Consider the following 17,676-nt stretch of genomic DNA (forward strand, 5'->3'; position numbering starts at 1 on the left):
TTTGGTGTAAATAGCTTGTGGCTTAATATATCATTGAATTATTGTGTACATTTATAAGCAGAAATATTGCAATGCCTGTTATGTATGTAAATATGATCTCTTTTATTTTCCAAATACAATATACTTTTAGTATTCGTAATCCAAAGATCTTCACTTGATTTTATAGTTCCCCTTTATTTATTTAATTTAGTTTATGATGAGTAAATTTGTATAAGGGTTAAGGTAATGCGTTTATCTTTAGTAAGGCACTAGTTACACGTTAGAGTCCCCATTAAAGTTAAGGATATTTCTTAACGTGTAACTACTGACTACGGCATATTTATCATAATTCATATTCATTCTCCTTCCATTTTCCGACCAAATTTTAAAGCTTACGTGTACAATTTCATTTAGCGTATTCATTTCACATACTTAGTTTTAGTTGTAGCTATTATGGCAAAACTAAACTGATTACAAAACAAGCAACTATACAACTATCCAGCCTACTAAAGATAGATATCATGGATGGGGGAATCAAAGATCGGTATCTCATCCTATGGATCATCATCTAAACTTTTGTATTGTTTCATATTGGGGTGGTTGGTAATAAGGGTTGATTGGTAGGTTGGTTGCGTGATTCATGTTGATAGTGTACATTTAGGCTGATAGTTACTGCACTTGTGTTTTGGAATAATACAGGTAGTAATACACATATATATATTGGTAACACGAGTACATTAGTTTTGTCGAGTTCTCACGATAGTTACAATATCTAACCTAGAAATATATATAGCATTATAGGGGGAGAGAGATAGAGAAAAATAGAAAGAAATGTTTGTATAGTTAGCACTCGTGTTTTCTATGTTCTTAGTACAATTCTTTAAACCTCCTGCCCATTTGGCAAGAATACAACTAGTTATAGTTTTAACATGACAGCTACATATAAATTGGAAAATGTAGCTGTTTTTGTTGTTGGAAATATATTGCTTGTCCAATTTGATAAGCACAAGCCAATATGTTAAAATTTTGTATCAAAATCCATTAAATCAGTGAGTGAGTGTGAAAAAACACTTTGTTACATATGTTTCTTGTAGTTTACAGGCAGTTTTGCAAAGTTGCTTCTTTATGTATGAGTGTGTGTCTTTGTGTCTCTGTGTGTGTGGTGTGTGTGTGCGTGTGGCTGGGGCACATGCATAGCAGAACTAACAACTACATACATAAGTGCAGGATGGCTTCTATTCTAAATATATTCATGTATGTTTACCCTCTGAATATATATTTATATATTCTCAGTTTTTTTTTATAGTTTATTTGTAGGCATACAATTTAACCTAAATAGACAAGGATGCTTGGCTTAAAATTTAAAATCTACATATTTTGTCATAATTCAATTAAATTAAAAACTTTTGTAGGTTTATTATAAAATATATGTTCACATTGTTAAAACGGTTGCCATGATTTTCATTTGGTTACATGTTCGAATTTTTATATGTATTTATGTATATATATATTTTTTTTTATAGTGTATCCATGAAGTCTGCATGACCAGATGAATGTGAGATTCGCTTAACGATTCTGGTTTGACAGTGATGTACATTGAGATTCGCATTCTACGCACTTATTATAAATAAAACTCATTCAATAAATGATAAATTATTACATTTCAGTGGACAGAATTTACACTTAACTCAAACAAAAAATAATAACATAATTATGCAAATACGAACAAAACTTAAAACTTATCGAGCAAATAGAGCTTAAATGAACTTAAATTATAAAAGTATGTACTTATGTGTGTCGAACATAAGTTTATAAATTAATTAAAGGTAGAGTATATATTTTATATAATACATAAGGCCATGGTATGGAAATAGAGTTCAATGCTTAAAATTAACAAAAGAAGAATTTTCTTTTAACGCTTAAGTGAGTTTTTGAGTTCGAAATGTGTGTGAAATGTTCTGTGTGTGTGTGTGCCTGTGTGTTGTTTCTTGTGACACATATAATACAGTTCATCATGAATGTATGTTTATATATGAATGTACAACATGTGCTAAACATATGCAATTAATATATTAGTTACGTTTCTTTTGTCTTGTGTTTGTTGTTTGCTGTTGTTGGTGTTGTTGTTGTTGTTGTTGTAAATGTTGTCAGATTTTGACTGTATTGATATCATTTCTGGTTTTGTTTTGATTTGATTTTTACATTTATGAATAATGCGTTTAGTTCAAGAACTTTGCTACTGTTATCATTATGAGGTTGGCCAACATGATGCAAATGCTTGATTCTGGCAAATAGCTACCTCCGCTCACAACAATGTCTTTCTCTTCCATCAGCGGATAATCGATGACATGGATAATGCCATTGGTGCACTCCACATCCGGCCGATAAACATTGATCTTCTTGTAATTCCAATAGATCACATATCCTGCAATAAGATAATAAATTATTTAATAAATGTTACTGAAAATTTCTCTAATTTTTTGTTAACGGGTAAAGTAATGTATTTCCTGATATTAAAAATTATTTTCTAAGATAAGTTAAAATTAGATTAGTGATGTTAATTAAAGTATGTTAAATACAATTTACAAAATTTGTTTTATGTTGTGGTTTTAATTATAAAAAATTAATTTGTAAATGTTTTATGTTGATCACTATTATAAATAAAACGCAGTGACTAATTTTTATTAATAAGATTTGAAAAAAAATGATATTACAAAAAAATGATCAAATAGTTAAGTAATAACATAAAATGTACAAATAATTGATGATTTCAGATTTAAATCCAGAAGAAATGTGTTTAATGGAAAACATTTAAAACAAGTCTAAAAATAAGCGTAAAAAACTGATTCTCAAATTAAACGGTTACGATCTCTGGAATATGTAGTATGCTAAGAAGCATATATTGTGAGAGTTATGTTATGCATGGAAATGTCCAGTTGTGGGAAATGGCTTTGGTGGGTTTGTGCGATGGATTGACAAACGACAACACTCACCAGTCCATTCGTGACTAGCAAACTCATCATGTAGATCTTTTAAATATGCATACATATTGTTTTGATTTGGTTAAATGCAAAAGCATGATATTTTTTGGTAAAGTTATAGAGAAACATCAAAAGTTAGTACAGATCATGATACCAATAGCATTAAATTTAATGTAAACAAAAGCCCTCTAAGGATCTACAATAATCAAATACTTACGTCCAGCTTCCTCCTCGACCTTAACCTTAAGTGAGTCACGCAATGTTGGTAGCACCACCTGATCGGTGGTGAGTGACATTTGTGCCAGATCTTTCATGGTATACACCTGATCCGCAATGACCAGATGACGCTCCAATAGATTCTTTGACTATTTAAAATAGAGATACAGTTAAATGGGAATGCATTTAATGTAGAGCATATTGTATCTTACATGATAGTGAAAGTCGCGCATAAACAGTTTCTTATGCGCCGAGGGATAATCCAGTTCGGTCTGTTGCCATCCCTTGTCGCGCGGAACGAAGAAAGTGTATCGGCGCTGAGTATTATTCAGCTGATCGTTAAAGTGTGAGAACTCTCCCATTCTGTAGGTGTCGCTGTGAAAATAAAAGAGTTAAAGTTATATGGACATATTCGAAAATTTTACTTTTTATCTTTGAATAAGGAAATGTTTTTACTTAATAAATGTTACATTTCTGACTTATTAAGAAAATATGTTTGCATTCAATTTATGTTTAAAATTTTATGTTATCTAAATTGAAAACAAATTTTATTAAAAAAAAATTAAATAAGAGTTAGATATCTAAATAAAAATGTTAATATAATAAAAAGCTTCTATTTGCTTATCTGTAACACTAATTGAAATTATAAATTGATTAATTATTAGAAAATGTACAACTAATTTATATTTCAAAAATAATAATCCATTACTGAAATTTTAATCCTATCTTACCTCATCATCGGGTCGGTTTGAAGTTTGCCCAGCACAGTGTTATGTGGCACGCCCAAAACACGATCAATTATATGCACATATCCATTGGTTTGTGCCACATCAGCCTGCAGCACAGTGGCATTGACGCCACCACCTTCAACAGTGACCACAGCATCGGCACCCTCGCCCTGAACGTTGAAATACAGGAAGGTTCTATTATTTTCCGTGGGCACCTGGGCGATCTGAAAGTGTCGAAAAAAAAAAAATGATGTTTAGAATGTGGAGCATTAATTTTTGATCATTTAATAAGATTCTACCATGTTAGCATTCTTCTGTCTGATCTTTCCGACGTTCAAGCGATCCCTAATGATGTGCATCTTTATAATATCGACTATTCTCTTGCGATCTCTGTGAATATATATAAATTTGACTGTAGAATAAACATCATGATCTATTTATTAATTGTACATTTACCTCACAATATTGTCGATTGATGACACGTTCCATGCCTCGTTGCTGGGCGCCAAAATGGTAACCTCCGACATTTTAGCGATGCCATCCAGAACTTCACCTCCAGCATCCATAATAACCTCGTAGAATTTACGCAATGCTCCGTTCTCGCCGTTATCCTTTAAAACAAAATCGATCGTCAATCAGTTAAAATACTCAATATGTTTTCAAAAATTTAATTCTAACTCAACAAAATATTTTTTATTGAAGTGAGGGGAAGCAAATTATTATGTTTTATGTATGAATAGTGTTTACAAACATCAAACATCGATTGTATTCTTTATCAATACATATTCACAACATTTATAATGTCAATAAAACTATATTTAAAAGAATTTGAATAAAATGTAAAGGGTAAATTCCTAAAATGTGCCAGGATCTCGATATAATTTAGCTTGTTGCTCCGATGATGATTGAGTAAATCAATAAATAAAGTGATATTTTATGGAGGGATATGGAAAATGAGATATATGTGAAAGATGACGGCGGATTTGTGATTTCTGTGGTTAGAGTGGTTTTGGGGTCAAACGCATGATGTTTTTGGATGTTTAGATTGCCTTAAACGAGTATAATTACTTACGGTCAGAAACTAAATCAGTAGTAGTTGGAAATGAGCGTTTGATTATATTTAAAATTTGTGGGCAAATGTTATTGAAATTGAGGTTCCGCGACGTGTGCAAGTTCCGCCACAGAGTTGGAAAATTGTTTGAAATAAAACATTAGGGAAATAGAGTTTATTTTCATTGTATCTTTGCGAAGTAAATGTTTAATAACGATACAATTACGGCTATATTGTAAATGATTTTGAACCAAGCATATTTTCTGTACAGAATTTAAAGGAATTTCTCAAAAAAAATAATTTATCAAAAAATAGCAAATAAATAATACTGCAAAATAAATAATAATCAAGTTTATATTTCTGCTTGTCATGCAGTCTGAGAAAGAACTTTAGCTTATCTTAATATAATCGAAAATGAAAACAAGACATATGATTTTTTTTTACAACGGAGAGGGATCATTATCATCTTTCAATAACACTTCAAAATAGTTAAGCAAACTTATAAACATTTTAATCGTTGCAATTGTTTTAAAATAATGATCGAAATCTGTCTGTGAAAACGAGACAGTTGAAATTACACATTACTTCAAAATGAAGTATATTCGCATAAAATTAAATTTATTTCTTGTATAAAACAATTAATTAGAAAACATAATGAAGAAAGGCATGCTGACATGCACTCATATAAAAACATTGAATTTAAAAATAAATTAAAAATTTAAATATACTTGTATTCAGTTAAAATTATTTACCTTTAACGACTGTTTTCAAATCGAACGATCAATTGGCGTTATTGGCAATATATTCAAATGAAGTTTCAGTAAATTTGTGAGCGATACGAGAAACAGAATATATATATATATAGATCAGTTGGTCAGTAAAACAGTAATGGAGCTGATGGAACAATAAATACAACAAAACTCTAAACAAACAAGTCAGAAATGGATAAACAAAAATTGTAAAAATAAACAGAAAACAATGATCCTTGACTTCTGATCTGATTTCTGATCGAATGCACAACAATGTATATATGTATGTATATGGCTGCGATCTCACATCGGCGAAATGATGCTACAGATGCAGAAACAGTTACAATTAGAATTACAGTTACAGTTTGAGTTGCGATCAAAACATGCCGACGGAGCGAATGATCGGGCGAACTAAGAGCTGATGCTGAAGCTTATGAATGAGGGGGAATATTGAAGGGAGCTAAGCCAATTGGGTATATAATTTGTACAACGATCATCATTACAATCAGTATCAATATAGATATGCTCGAGGTTTATGAATGAAGTATTTAGTTGTCGCATGAGGAGATTGCTAATGTGAAGTAGCTCGTTCGAAGTAAATTTTGTTATTGTCTTTTCTGTTAGCCAATTGAACAAGCCAGGCTTATTAAGCTGCAGTTTGAAAGCCAGAACTTTGTAATCCAATCAATTCATAAATTGTGTCAATTGGCACCTTAGAAATTGCAGCTCAATATGGTTAAGATGTTGGATAGAAAATTGAAATTTTTGTTCAATAGATTGATTAATTTACATTAAATACATTGCTTTTCATTCAATTTTGGTTTTTGGTTGATTTTTAATTTGTTTTTTTTTTTTTTTGATTTGGCAATACTTACATTACACCCAAAATTTTTTTAAAATAAAATTTGTATTTTAAAAATTATTTTAAAATAAAATTTTGCTTATGATTTTACATGGAACCGAACTAGTTAATAATAGTATCGAGTAAAGTTCGAGACGTGTTTGAAACGCAATCAAACTTTACAGCAAATTTTAGATCTTCTTTTTTAAGAACCATTGAATTCAGTTCTATGTAATATCAGACTTTGGGCTGTATTTCTATTGAGTGTCGAGTTAAGATCAAGCGTCGCTTTATGATCCAAAAATACATACAGTATGTGTGTGTGTGTGTATTTGCTGTGTGTGTGTTTGAAACAGTGATGCCAACTACTTTCCAAAAAAAAAAGAGGAAATATAGATTGAAAAATAAAATTAAACGGACACACAAATAGAACAAATACTTTCTTATTAAAATAATTCAATTTAAAACAAGGAAACTCTAAGATTTTAATAAATTTATTACAAAACAACTACTTTTTTTTAGCTGAATAATTAAATTTTTGAATAATTGAATTTTAAATTACCAAAAATATCAAATAATTTAAATCAATAAAAAAATCAGGTTTATTATACAAAATATATTTTTAAATGTAATATCAAAACTAAAACAGGATAGATTTTGAAAAATAGATCTGGAAAAAAGCTGAATTGGCAACACTGTTGTGTGTTTGTTTTTGTGTAATCTACTCTCAATGTCAAGTTAATGGTGCATTTAAATCTTTGGTTTTGACTTTGCATATAGAAGAACGCTGGAAATTGTGGTCTACCACGTCAGCAGAAGACTGCTGAGACTTGAGCTTCAATCGAGCGCAGCTCAGCTAAATGCAAAGCTGAATTGTTTACAGTTTTTCAAGCATTTTGCTCAGCAATTCAGCAAAAGTCAGCAATTGAGCAGAAAATATGTGCTAAGCCTAAGTTTTCCCTATTTTGAAGTGTCTTATTGTCTTGTTGGTTGAAAGACTGGCTGCCACGCCCATTTACCTGTAAAAACTCTGTGACGGTGGTGTCGATGATCACCAGCGGACGGTGAATCAGATGGACAACGCCGTTTTTAACGGGAATGTTGGCCTTAACTATCAAAGCCAGCACCACGCCCTCTGGATGCTTTGCATCGCCACTCATTGTTCTGGATTTCACATACACTGCAAAAGAAATATGTGAACAATTATTAATTGTATTAATGATAACTATTCGAATTAAACTTACTCTTGCCATCTTTTTCCTTAATGAAGCTGACAGTGACCTTGAGTTGGTCCTCAAAGGCAGCTGAAGTCTTGGGTTCATCGTGCTGTGAGGCGGCAGTGAAAATGACAGTGTTCGGTATGACATGACCGTCGATAACCTTGCCATCCACCAAAGTGCTGCGAGATGACATCTGTGCGAAATCACAATTTCAGTTAGAATAGTTTTAATTTTTTTGTTTCACAAAATAAATTTTTGTTTTAAATATAAAGTATATTAAATTTAAATATTATAATACTCAAATTAAATATAAAAACAATTTAATATGAAAAATATTAAAATTGAATATATTTTGTATTTAATCAACTAAATCCGCTAAATTATAGAGCAAAATAACTATCAGTGTAGAGATGGAATAAAGGAAACAAAAACTAGGAAATTCCAAATAGCGAAAACATTCAGGAATTTGCAAAAATCTAGTTCTTTATTATTATTCGGAAAAAGTAGCTCGAACTTTTTAAAAATAACTGCAAAAGACAAAAAAGAAAAACAATATCTAACTATGAATAAAAAAGAACTATTTTTATTTATTTTGGAATGCCCATAGTTTTGTCTTCCCAATTTTCTTTTTCCAGTTTGAATTTTCTCAAAAACAGTTAATTTTTTTAAATTATTTTAAATTCCTTTTTAAAATCTTTCTAATTTTGAATTTCTAATAACAGGGTACCATTGGAACAGATTTAACCATATAGATAAATATTCCACTGATTCAAAGTACCTTAAATCCTTCATCTACGGGCACCAGGAAAGTGTGGAGTCCGGGCGACTCATAAAGCGATTCCTTCTTGTTCATCGTCACTTGGGCGCGATATGTTCGCAATCCATTGGCGCCTATATTCAATTGATCGGCGTTTCGCATAAATTGCATAGCATCCATATTATTCAAATCTGTACTGGAAGACTTGGCAGTGAGGGGCTCCAAAACCTCATCGATAATGTGCATGACCTGAATGACAATTTAATTAAAAGATTATCAGACAAAAATTCATGATTTGCAACTATGTATTTGATTACCGACCTGACGCTTGCCCTCCTTATTGGTCAGCTCTACACTGAGCGATGGAATAATGCGTGCATTGTTCACATAGATGTCACCATTGCGTCCATGTGTAATATACAGTGGAGGATTGCCCTCCATGTCCGATGACACGCTCGTTTTCAGTTGTTTCTGACTAAACGCAGCGGTGGCTAAGGGAGAGATTGAATTGATTGGCAAATTAATAATGATTCACATGGATTAAAGCTACACGTTACTCACTGATGTGATAGAGGACATGTGTGGTGCCCTTGTGACGCTGGAAGGCTTCATTCGTCGGCACGAAGATCGTGCAGGAGCGCAAAGCTAATGTCGAATTTGCAACCTGATTCTGCTCCAACAGACTGTAAAACTGCAAGCATAAACGATAAAATGAGATTATAAGTATGAAAATATTAGTGATGGATGCATATTTATGGCCATATTGATGTACCATGTAAAATGTATCGAAATCATGAATATTTTAGTAATACACATCCAGTTTTTAATTTAAAACTATCTATTATTATTATTGATATTTATAAACAGTTTTACGAAACAACTCTTATTTGTAACATTTATAAAAAAGGTTAAAGAACAAAAAAATTGTTATTGATAAAATAATTTATAATTTGTAAAACTTGTAACCAGGGAATAACACCGGAGCCGTTAACCGAAACTAACCGATTCATTTTTAGTACCGGAACTGAAAATTCTCTGTCAAGAATCGAATACCGAAACGTTTGTAGCGGTACGGTTGTGGTAAAGTTGCTAGGTCAAAGAGTTGTCCAACTTCCAACTGTCATAACTTGATCAAAACTGAACAGATTTTCAAACGGAATGTCATTTTGATCATGATTTGGCCTCTTAATTCATTCTGTATTCAATTTTTGTTGATTTAGAAAATTTAATTATTTTCGACCAAGACTCGATTTCGATGCCAAGGGTCCCCCCTTTGAATTTTAGAAAATTCAAAATTTTAAATCTCAAGTTTTCACTTTTATTCAACTTCTTTTATTAGTTTAAAACAACACTTCAAACTTCATTCTGAGACCTTTCATTTCACTGTCATAACTTGATCAAAACTGAACCGATTTTCAACGGAATTTCATTTTGAACATGGTTTGGCCTCCATCATATTTATTTATAACTTTGGTATGTTGTTTGCGATCACTAAATAATACTTAAAAATAATTACTTTATCGCATTATAAATTCTAAAACTTAAACAAATTTTGTTGGACAGTGTTTGGCATGCAAAAGAAAATCATGCGATTTTATGGGTTTTTGGCAAAGCCAACGACCAACACACAAACAAAAGGAAAGGGGCCAATTCCATGGCAACGTCAAACAACTGCGAGTCGAGTAAGAGTATAATAATAAAACTGAATACAGGCTGGCAAAAAAGGTTTATTGAACCAATTACGTAAGCATGTCGGGCTTAGTTTAGTTATGGGGCGGATTGTTGCCCTATAGCGAGACGGGGAGAGAGAGAGAGAGAGACAGGGAGAGAAGAATGCGTGCCATTAGTGAGGGTGCGATGTCTATAAAAAAAAATACAACAGGCGCAGGACTTTTTGCTGTGGCACAAATGGAAATGCATTTTCCAGGCGCAGCTACACGCACACATACTACCCTAAATAACAGACGCTGACCCTACGAATACAAATACTCTTGCCACCTGCCTACCTCACATGCCACCGCCACATGCCACAGCCACATGCAACCGCACACAATTTGTGGCTTCCCAAAGGCAGGAACCACCTACGACACGCCCTGCTGCACATTCTCAGTCAGCTTTATGAGTTGTGCGACAAACAAAGCTCTAAATTGACCATCTATTTGTATGTACGTGTATACACCTAGTCAAGAAAGTATTTTGACAAAATTTAAAAATTTTCACTTGTTCTTGGATAAAAAAATATATATTTTTGATGGAATTTTATTTTGATTATAATTTTATTATTATTGTCTGTGCTCTATAAACTTAATGGAACTATTTTAAAAACTGATATTGTCAAAACACTTTTTTATGTGTACAAAAAATTCTATTCTCTTTCTACTTTTTTCTTTCTTCCTGCCACAAAGTGAGTCATATCGAACTTCAAGTCCCTTTTCTCGTTTTTCTGTTTTGGCATCTCTTTTTAGTTTAGTAATTGGAGAAGACAACGTTTGTTATTGCTTTCGTCTTGATATTCGTCCTGTTTGTCGTCCTTAGCCGGTTTCCATTACACATTTAAAATGTTTTAGCTTATCTCACTGCTTACCTATAGATTGGAACCGGAGAATGCTCTCAAGGCACGTCAAGTAACACTGCGTAACAGTGGACAAGGTTCTATACTCAACACAAGAATAGTTTCAATAATCAAACTAATTTTATCTCCAATTTGGTATACAGACTTTCTTATGACAGACTTATTAAGTTATAAAAAAATATAATTTGCCCTAAGAATTAAACAAAATTTTCTTTTATAAAATAATTTTGTCCAAAACATAAGAAAAAAAATGATTTATTTTTTAAAAAAATATTCCATTAATTAGAAGATCAATATTTCTCTTTATCTTATCCAACCTAAGCGAGTACTTTAAGACGATTTAAACAAAATTTTTCTAAACTCCAGAAAATTCGCAAATACTTACGAAAATATTCCGCATGCATGTATTTTAAAAACAAAACAATTTCTACATTTCGGTTTCTTCCCTTTGCAAATTATCTAAATTTAAGGTCAAATTCGATTATTAAAGTGCGATTTTGGAGTAAGATTTTTGTTGAGTGTAAGACCTCAACTTTGTGTCCTTTGGGTACATTTGAATGCATTTGATTTTCAAAAAAAAGAGCTCGCAATGCCATTGAACTCTGAGAAACACCACGCACTACAATTTCGAGGTTGGAGTTGGAGTCAAGGGCAAAATGAGTCAGAAGCAGACGGCGGTGCAAACAAATTCGGCTAATGCAACCCTAGACCGCTCACCCTTTCTCCCCTCCTGCACCCCTTAGGACACGCCCACACAGAGAGACACAACCCCTGTTTTCAAATTTATTAACAAAATTAAGGCAAAAACATGTAACGTTTTTTCTTTTTGGCTATAGATATAGATAAAGAGAGTTGATGTTTTTGTGGTTGTTGTTGCAGCTTACCCTAACTGGCATAAGGCGCCTGAAGGATTTGGCAGTGCCCTGAAAGAGAGAGAGATAGAAAGAAAGAGAGAACCGCTGACAGTTCAAATTTTGTTTGCATTTCACTTAATTTGTGTTTTAGTTTTTTTTTTTTGTTAGCCAAATTTATTTAATTTTGTCCTAGTCAGGGAATAAAACAAGCTACGAGTACAGGAACTTTAACTGCATGTATGTGTGTGTGGTGTGTGCGTGTTTAAATGTGGGCGTGGCAATTTAGGTAAAATGCAGCAGCTAAATGAGTTTTTGCTACATTTGGTGGCAGCTTCCTGGACAGCAATTGAATCATTATCAATATCAGTCAGACGGGTAGTGAATACACTCATACACAAGCGAGTACTCGTATTCGTATTTATGTACACAATTATAATTGGTACAAATTATGCAGATGGTAAAGTTTTTGGAATAAATATGCTTAATTGCAGCAATCCCCTCGAGTTTTCTCTTAATTGGTGTCGAACACAAGTCGAATGAAAAAGAATGGATGTGGAGAAATGGAGATGTAGATGGAGTTGGAGGAATTGCCGCATCGCATGTCAGTTTCACGCCCGCAATGGATCTACATTTCAATATCCATCCCGATCTCTAATGCATCGAGTATATACTCAGTATATAAATACGTACAATTTGTGCTCTATGCTTCTTCATTAAGGTCAGACACTCATTCACGTCTTTATTCATTCCGAAGATCATATAACACACAACTATACGTTCCATAATATCACGCGTCTCCACATGGATACATCTCATGTATGGGGGTAATGTAATCTTAAATTAAATTTAATTGAATTCGATTCTGTTCTTGATGCTCGCCTTGATGTGTGGAGTGTGTGTGTGTGTGTGTGTTTGTGTGTGTCTCTGTTCCTAGGTCGGTCAGCACAGTTGACAACAATCCACCCACACATGCCCCAATCTTCCACTGAGCCGATTGCACTTCCAGCAACCGTTCTCAGTCAAAGGTTAAAAATTATAATAATAAACCAGATGAATGAGATAGAAGATTCAAAGAACAACGACAGGAAGTCTGGGGTCAGCGTTGGAGGTCAAATTGGAGTCGCAAAGGGAGAAAGGGGTACAGTAAGTCAAATAATTGTAAAAATTTAATGTAATTATTTGAATTTTAATTTTTATTAAAGTCCCTTTTAGTTCTTAGAACAATTAAAAAAAAAATGAAGTAATAAGATTCTTACATTTTTTTTATACATAAAATAAATATAATTTCGTGAATTCTTTTTTTTTTAATTTTAATAAAATTGTTTATGATAAAAAGAAATATTCAGGTGTGCCACAGAAAGCGAAACCATCCAAAAATCTCTCGAATCTCTTTACATTTTTGGAAGATTTTCGGTTGTTTTCGATTTCTGCGGCGACCCTGAATAAAATGTAATAAGCTTAACTATATTTAAAAATAATAAATTCCTTTCTTTGTCGAAACAGTCACTTGACATATTGTATACACTTCTTCTCACAAGTGCACTTGAATAGAACACTCCCTAAGTAATTTTTCAATCGGACACTACACATTTCAGAGCCTTAATATTTATTTAAAATTACAATTCAATTGATTGTTGTTTTTTGATCAAGAGGAGCATTAAATACATAGTCTTTAAGTATTAACAAAAAATTATTAATCAAAAGCCAACAAATTTTGGGTCTTTAATTTGCACCACTTAAATAAGAAATATGAACGAAAACATTTTTTCTATTCAAGTGGTGAGGACTGAATGTCATAATAATTTCACTTGAGACATTTAAGATGCATTTTAAGAAATCGAGTTATTTCGTGGATAATTCACACTGAAAGTTCCGAAATTATATTGATTAAGTTGTGATACAATTAGAAACAGTCGTAAAAACCATAATCATACAGCCTTGGTAAAAAAAATAGGCAAATATATTTTAAACGTTTATATTTCTAGTCGCCTTTTTCACCTGTCATGATGGTTTCGTCACTAGCGTGGACTGTCGTCCACAGTATTAGGGAATTAGTGTCAATACTTGCAACATTTTGTGGCATAATGTTTGCAGCTGAAGAAATTCTGTTAAGCACGCTCTGCTTCCTATTTAAAACTAGACCAAGCTGCATACTGCACAGTTAGTCAAGAAAGTGTTTTGACAAAATAAAATATGTATTTTCAATGGATTTCTATTTTGTTCTTAAGTTTTAAAAAGAAGAAAATAATCTAAATATTTTTATAAGTAAAAAATAAATTTTTTTTGTCAAAACACTTTTTTGACTCGCTGTATACATATACACATATATGCTCATATCAACTATGTTACATATATTGAAAGTAAACGAAAGACAATTTTCTTTTCATTGTGGTGACAGGTAAAGTCGACGCTTGTATGTAAGTACAGTGGCTCCCAGCTAATTTGTACCACTATTACAATTTCAAATTAATTTATCTTTTAATTGGAAGGTAAAAAAATTAAAATTTAAACGAAGCTTTAGTTAATTAATTTTAAAGCTTAAGCACAATATTTTCATTTTATTTTGTATATATATTATATATTAATAAAACAAAACTTAGCTAAAAATGTAGTGGCTAAAATAAGCTGTGAGCCACTGTATGTATATGCATCTCTCTTTCTCTCAGCTGGAAACTCACAGCTCGCACGCTTTCTTTTCAATTGTGAAATTTTTCTTACATTTTCTAACAACTGTGAGCATTTTTGGGCATTAAATGTTTAACAGAGTAGAACGACAGACACTATTGTTTTTGTTGTTGCAGTTGTTGTTGTTTTAGGCAGCCAACCTTTAATGGCTTCTGACTTTTTACACTTTTATGTTTTGTCTATCTGCCTGTGTGTGTGTGTGAGTTTGTGTGTGTGTCGGTGTGTGAAGGTGTAAAAAGGCAAAGCAGACTTAATAATAAATAGGTAGAAAACTGTTATGCTCAGTCGACGGCAACAAACAACCCGGGAATTTTTTGTGCTCTTCTCTTTTTAATGTGGTTGTTGCCTTTGCATAATTTATGTGGTTTTTTATTTTTATATAATACTGGCTTTAATCTGCATACTAAAATTGTTAGAGTTTCCATTGTTGGACTTTGGATAGAATTTTGGCTTCAAAATGAGACTTGAGAGCATATTGATTTTTCAAAATTGACAACAACAAGTGCAAATGTTAAAGGTCAAGGACGTGAATCAAGAAGGCAGCTGCAACAACTCGCAGTTACCTGTGTGTAGCAGAAGTCGCTCTCTGTTAATCTCTCTCTCACTGTCTCTCTCTTTCTTTTACTGTCTCTCTCCATTCACAGTTTGTCAACTTTTAGCACAAGGCTTTTCAATTCAAGGTCAGTTGCCGCCAGGCTCCGTCAAATTGTGTCAATATACAGTGGCTCAAGTAATTGTGTTGACAAGAAAAATGCATATATTAATTTTACGGCAAAAAAAAACATTAAAATCAATAATCGAAAGACGCTTTTTATATCTGCAAAATTAAGCAAAAAAAAATAATAAAAAAAATATTTAAATTTAATTTATATTCAATGGATATTATGTTGTCAAAAGAATTACTTGACCAACTGTACCGTGTAGTTGTGGGTGACTCTGTGTTGAATAACAACTCAATAATTACATATGTATGCGTGTATGTGTGAAAACAACTGTAAGTACGGGACAAGAACAACAAGACCAACCTGCTATTCACCTATATGTATATATATGATCTACATGTGTTTTCTATATTGGGCTGCAATATAATTACGATCGAGTATTTACTTCAACTGTGCTGTACATTTTGACTCACCTGTGATAGTTCCGAATCATCGCGCAATTTGTCAGCCAACTCAGCGGCGTCAACTGCATTGGGCGCTAAGCAGCCGCAGCAGCAGAGCAGCAGCAGCGCTGCTAATGCGCTCAGTTTGCACCGTGCAAACATTTTACAACACTCGCGCACTTGTTTTTCTTTATCCCCTTTTCTATTCGTTTCGTTGCTTCGGCGGCTTTCGAGGGTTGGCAGTATATGTTACTGTATTGGTGAGCTCTGCTACGAGTTATTTATCTGCAATTTAAATGAAAACACACATCAAATATTCATTCACCAAACCCTTCAAACGAAAATCCTTCATCAGCACAAAGAAATTCGCCAGAAAAACGAGCGAACGTCCGAAAGAGAACATTAAGAGCAGCAGAAAAAACAACAACAACAACTACGCGGCGGCTTGACTTTTGTGAATTGCTTTTGTACTTTGCACAAATACCACTCAAGCTTACACACACACACTCTAGCATGCAGAAGATTTCGCATGCCAATCAAATACCGTTATGTCACATACAGTGGCTCACAATTTAATTGACCCACTAGTCTTGCATAATACACATTTTAAATGCATTTTTATTTTTTAGTGGCAAACCGATATAAGTATAATTTATTATTTAAATTTAAGCAAAGTACTTGCACTTACTTTTTATATAAGTTAATACTAGCAATAATCAAAATAAGAAAGAAACAGTTTTAATTATAGTGTCAAATAAACTGGGAGCCACTGTATAAAAAAAAAACAACAAGCACAACAGCCCAAAAAGCTAAGCACAAAAAAGCAAGAGACAAAAAGCTTATTCGCGCTTATTTGTATTTATTTTTCTTTCTTGTGTTTAATTTTTATGCACAATTCGATTATATGCGCATTCTTATTGACATCACTTTTTTTCTTGCTCGCGCTTAAATAAATAAATATTCAATAAAAGCCGCTGTTTTTGTGGTTTTGCCCCCAATTCAAGGATAAGTTCTTTGAAAAAGCTAAAAATTATGCAATGCGTCTCCGGGCAACCGCGTTACACTTGTTTAGTGTCTGCAAAAGCCATTTGCATGTTAACAGACATTAGCAATCAATGACGATGAACTATTTTTATGTTTTGCTGCTTACACCACTTTTTTTTACTTTTTTTTTACTCGACGCAGCAGAAGCAAAATCTACACTATTCTGTTCTCAGCAGAACGAGAGTCACAACTGAAGCCAAGCTTGAACGTAGGGATGTCGAAATATCATCGATATATCGATAGATATTTTCTGGTGATGATATATTTTGGGCGATAATATCAATATCGATATAATTATTTGATATTATTTAGAGAAATTTTTAGCCGTTGCCTTTGCCGTATTCACCAATTTTTTTTTTTGTGAAACATGAAAGCAATATTCTACTTTGTCAAAATGGATAACACAGCAAGCCGTGTAATAATATATGAAAATTAGTGGAAGCACAACTAATTTCAAGTGAAAACACGGCATATTTTAGGTTCCGCCTAAATGATATTTGTTTTACATCGAAATATTTTTGATATTGATATTTTAAAAAAATCAAATATGGTTAGACCTGCCAACTTAATTTAGATTAACATTAGTGTCCTTAACAGTTGCTTAACATTAAGAGTTATAATATCGATACATATCCAATACAATCAAGTCAAATGTGCATTTGCGGCGGTACGCCGATATGTTTCTTGTCGTCGACTCTGTATTTCTAACTGTGTAGATATATCGATAGTCAATAAGCACCATCAATCCCAAGTTTTACTACAAAAATTTAAATTATCGGGATCGTTGTATTTAAGTGTAAAATTGTCCGACTTTGCACACACCATATTGTAACCAAGACGTATTTATTTCAGGTGACGTCGATACAGTTGCCCTCTTTGAGGTACCTATTTTAA

At 32.7% G+C, this 17,676-nt stretch overlaps 1 protein-coding gene across 3 annotated transcripts; it reads right to left on the reverse strand.

Moving 5' to 3' along the window:
- On the reverse strand, positions 1 to 16,998 carry LOC117792479 (fasciclin-1). Of its 3 annotated transcripts, XM_034632641.1 has the most exons (16): positions 16,894 to 16,998; positions 15,769 to 16,023; positions 9,084 to 9,213; positions 8,844 to 9,013; positions 8,544 to 8,771; positions 7,790 to 7,958; positions 7,565 to 7,725; positions 5,708 to 5,716; positions 4,977 to 4,985; positions 4,361 to 4,515; positions 4,204 to 4,294; positions 3,908 to 4,128; positions 3,389 to 3,551; positions 3,178 to 3,325; positions 2,973 to 3,008; positions 1 to 2,404 (listed from the first exon to the last, which is right to left on the reverse strand). In XM_034632641.1, exons 2-16 carry the CDS (start codon positions 15,898 to 15,900, stop codon positions 2,199 to 2,201), a joined length of 2,028 nt encoding a protein of 675 aa, XP_034488532.1. In that variant the 5' UTR covers positions 15,901 to 16,023; positions 16,894 to 16,998; the 3' UTR covers positions 1 to 2,198. The 3 variants fall into 3 exon arrangements, with proteins under 3 accessions (XP_034488532.1, XP_034488533.1, XP_034488534.1); XM_034632642.1 differs by lacking the exon at positions 2,973 to 3,008; XM_034632643.1 differs by lacking the exons at positions 2,973 to 3,008; positions 4,977 to 4,985; positions 5,708 to 5,716.
- Positions 16,999 to 17,676: the final 678 nt, after the last annotated feature.

This window comes from Drosophila innubila, assembly GCF_004354385.1.
Source record: "Drosophila innubila isolate TH190305 chromosome 3R unlocalized genomic scaffold, UK_Dinn_1.0 2_E_3R, whole genome shotgun sequence".
NCBI lineage: Eukaryota > Metazoa > Arthropoda > Insecta > Diptera > Drosophilidae > Drosophila > Drosophila innubila.

Excerpts from the sequence above, each read along its gene's own strand:
- LOC117792479 (XM_034632641.1), bottom strand. The coding sequence starts at position 15,900 with ATGTTTGCACGGTGCAAACTGAGCGCATTAGCAGCGCTGCTGCTGCTC. Across the intron at positions 4,295-4,360 it reads TCAATCGACAATATTGTGAG|AGATCGCAAGAGAATAGTCG; the intron begins GTAAATGTACAA and ends ATATATTCACAG. Across the intron at positions 3,009-3,177 it reads GGTCGAGGAGGAAGCTGGAC|ATCTACATGATGAGTTTGCT; the intron begins GTAAGTATTTGA and ends CATATTTAAAAG.